The sequence below is a fragment of the Dipteris shenzhenensis genome, chromosome 5 (assembly GCF_047967505.1).
Source record: "Dipteris shenzhenensis isolate YYH24624 ecotype China chromosome 5, Dip_SZ_1.0, whole genome shotgun sequence".
Lineage (NCBI taxonomy): Eukaryota > Viridiplantae > Streptophyta > Polypodiopsida > Gleicheniales > Dipteridaceae > Dipteris > Dipteris shenzhenensis.
In genome coordinates, this window is record NC_141600.1 from 44,835,263 (window position 1) to 44,838,871 (window position 3,609).

Sequence of the window (3,609 nt, forward strand, 5' to 3'; positions counted from 1 at the left end):
AGTGGAAGCTTATTCTCTCCATTGACAGGCAAGGCTACATTGCTCACCTTTGCATATAATTCCCATTATCCTACTGGATCTCCAAACACTTGAGGGATAAATTGATCAAGTATCACTTTAACATCCGACCATGCCATTCGAGGTCACAATTGGGCTAGCTCAAGTACATAAGGTCAAATATTCGGGAAACCATTTGATCGCATTAAAATTTTGAGCTTGCATGGGCATGGATTTCTTCGTCACTCAATCCTATTAAGCGTTTGATTGTTGTCTTACGGACAGGCATTTGAATCTCATTCTTCAACTGCTCTTGTGTTGCCATCAAGGATGGGTGTGTAGTGATCTAGTGCATGCAACGATTGTTTTGTAAGCACTCAAACTTAAAAATAAAGAACATCTAAAATACACATGCAAATTTGCAATGCTAGTGTAACCTAAAGCACTCAAAAGCAACATCATTAATGTTTCTAAATAACTTTCACATGAGTCACGATTTCTAATCCTTAGATTAAACTACTAAGTCCTTTCCAAGGAAATTCTATATTATATCAAGTAATTTGTACCTCACGACATAATCTACTACTATAGCAATCACTACATGATCTACTATTATAGAGCGAATTTTGTAAAGTCACTATCAAGTGTCAATGTATTAGTTAGTGGAGGCAAGAATAGGAAATATATAACAGCATCACATAACCAAGATGATCTAGATTATCTTTTCCAATCACACATCCAGTTGGAAAGAGTTTTTTCGAGACGGACCGACCGACAAAAGCGGGCCATCATCCGGATAAAACTTGACTCTACTGACACCTATATACATAGATAGATATGATATATAAGAAGATCAAAGAGGGGGAAACCGACTAGCAGATGCGAGCCATCACCCCTTTACTATTACAAACATCAATCGAGGTGAGGCGAATCTGATCAGGCGAAGCGGATCATCTCTTGGCCTGACTGATACATAAATGGGCATCTCTCCCTCTCTCTCTTTCTCTCTCTCTCTCTCTCTCTCTCTCTCTCTCTCTCTCTTTTACTCTCCCTCTCTCTCTTTTACTCTCCCTCCCTCTCTTTTCTCTCTCTTCCCCCACTCTCTCTCTCCCCCTCTCAAACAGCCTCTTGACAGTCAACCAGGGTGAGGTGAATCTGACTGGCCGAGGCAGGTCATCACCTAGCCCGATTGACTGACACTAAAGGCTATGGAAACGTACTAGACGATATGTCAACGTTCGAGATTGCATATCAATGTGAATCGGACGATCCACGATGGCACACATGTCGATATGACATCTACCGTGTGATATAGGTGAATTACCCTGTGGTGTCTTATAGCACCCTAAAAATAACCATGCGATATTGATGCGAGACCGTGTGGGGTAGCTCATACCGCTTGGTCTTTGCATGATAATCCGGACATTATACCATGCTCTAAGATTATATCCGCGTAGTATGCTCCCGATCGACAACGAGTGTAAAGAATCACATTTTTTGGTGTTCAGGGCATTAGGCCGTGTTCTTTAATAGAAAAGTACATATTTTTATTTTAAAAAATGTACTTTTTAAATCCCTGGCCTTATCGTATAGGAAGAGAGAAAAGGAAAACAGAGGGAGAGAGAGTAAAAGGAAAAGAGAGGGAGAGAGAGTGCGTGTGTCTATGATGGGGGGTTTGAAATTTTTTATACAAATTCTTTGCCTCTCAATCAACATTATATGGCCAGTCATCGAGCTGAATAGTTGAGTAAACTGAGCATAGAGCTAGGACAAGTTGTGCCTACACTAGAAGGGTCTTACAATTTGAAATTTTATTTCTTGAAATTAAAGACGTTTAAAGATCCCGCCTAGAGACCCAATGGAGCAGGGTCTCTAGCCTGTCGTAGACGGGTCGTTATTTCAAAAAGCGAGGCTTCACAATCGTCTTGCCTTGCCCAAGTATTTAAGACTAAAAATAAAAGTTGTATTTACATAAGACATAGCCCTGCTAAAAGCAGGGCAATTCAATCCACCACGTGATAGCCTTGCTAAAGGCAAGAATGAAATTTATTAACGAAACGAGTGCCTGCACGGTCAGGCGCATCAGACTGTGTGCATGGCCTGAAACATGTATGTGGGTCATGTGTGTGAGAGGGAGAATGAAAGCCGGGTTGTAAACATGTCTGGATGTGTGTTGTGTGTGTGTGTGTGGGTGTGTCTGTGGGAGAGAGCAGAGAGAGAGGAGCGCGCTCTGATTCATGGCAGCAGGAGCTGCTTTTTGAGGTCGCCTACAGCCGTCTCATACAACCACTGCACTACCACGTTGTGAAGCGTTTCGGCAATGCCCGCAGCAGGAGTAGCCTCGTAGCTCCACAACATCCGCGTGCAGTTCTCCCCCACTCGAACCAGCTGCACCGTGCTTGTGTATCCCACGAACACCTCCTGCAGAATCCGACTGCACATCGCCTCCACATTGTACTTGTACCGACAGTTCTCAGCGTCCATCTCCAGTAGCCTCTCGAAGGCATACAGATTAGCGGACCCTCCCAACGAAGGATCCTTGTGCCCCTCCACATAGCGCAAGCACCCTGGCTTTTGTGCGATCCCTTCGGCTAACACAGACTTGGCCACGAGACTCGGAGCCCATTTGTCTATGCGCACAAAGTCTCCTGTGATTGCCCATACGTCCTCCCTTGGAGCGGCAATGATCCAATGGAAGGATTTCGTCCACAGGCGTCCGCTTTGCGTGTCTGCCATAGATTGAAACTGCAAGTTTGTAGCTGTATAGAAATGGTGGTGCGACTGTCTTTGTTGCGCATCGCTTATCACTACTTTATATCGTGGAAACAACACCTCAATGTCGCACGATGCCGTCAGATCCTTACGCGTACTCGAAAACCACGTTACGCTTTCCTCCGCGCCTTGTATATCTATCTCTCTCTCTCTCTCTCTCTCTCTATATATATATGTATAAGTTCGTCTACACTCTACAGGAGTCTACACATTTTACAAGAGCATGGAAACTTCTTCGTCACTGCATTGGAATTCATAGCTTTATCGACGCGCTGCTGCCGTTGAAATGCGCCCGATTTTGGTTGAAAGTTCTTACAGAGTTTGCGTGTTCTCAAGTCGCGGTAATCTAATAATGCATTTGCGTGTCCTCAAGTCGCGGTACTCTAAACAGAGTTTGCATCTAATAATGCATTTGCGTGTCCTCAAGTCGCGGTACTCTAATAATGCATTTTTTTAAGGAGTTTGCGTGTCATCGATACGCGCTAACGTCATAACAATGCATCTTGATTATCTTACAAATTACAACGATGTGGATGTCTTTGTGCGCAAGTGCATGTCTGTGTGTATCTTTTATCTTCCGGCATGTTCGCTTGTTTGGCCCTATAAGAAAGTTTTATATGAGGATATACAATTTACTTACGCATTCATTTGCAAAAAAAGGGGCGGTTTTGAATGGATGGCTTTGAAAAGTTATGTTGTTAAGATGACACTCAAGAAGTTGTATATATGGAGGGTATCTAAGTCTAAGACAGAAGTGTAAAAATGTTTCAAAAAAAGGTTCAACTTTGATAAGGGTTGAGAAAACAAGAATAACTCATAATAGTTTTGAATCAAACAGAC

At 43.0% G+C, this 3,609-nt stretch overlaps 1 protein-coding gene across 1 annotated transcript; it reads right to left on the reverse strand.

Moving 5' to 3' along the window:
* Positions 1–1,994: 1,994 nt before the first annotated feature.
* Positions 1,995–2,766, reverse strand: LOC147902076 (lachrymatory-factor synthase-like). Its single transcript, XM_087375355.1, has one exon. The coding sequence runs from the start codon at positions 2,731–2,733 to the stop codon at positions 2,233–2,235; it is 501 nt and encodes a 166-aa protein (XP_087231481.1). The 5' UTR covers positions 2,734–2,766; the 3' UTR covers positions 1,995–2,232.
* Positions 2,767–3,609: the final 843 nt, after the last annotated feature.

Bases quoted from the DNA above. Each gene is read 5' to 3' on its own strand.
- LOC147902076 (XM_087375355.1), bottom strand. From the start codon at position 2,733: ATGGCAGACACGCAAAGCGGACGCCTGTGGACGAAATCCTTCCATTGG.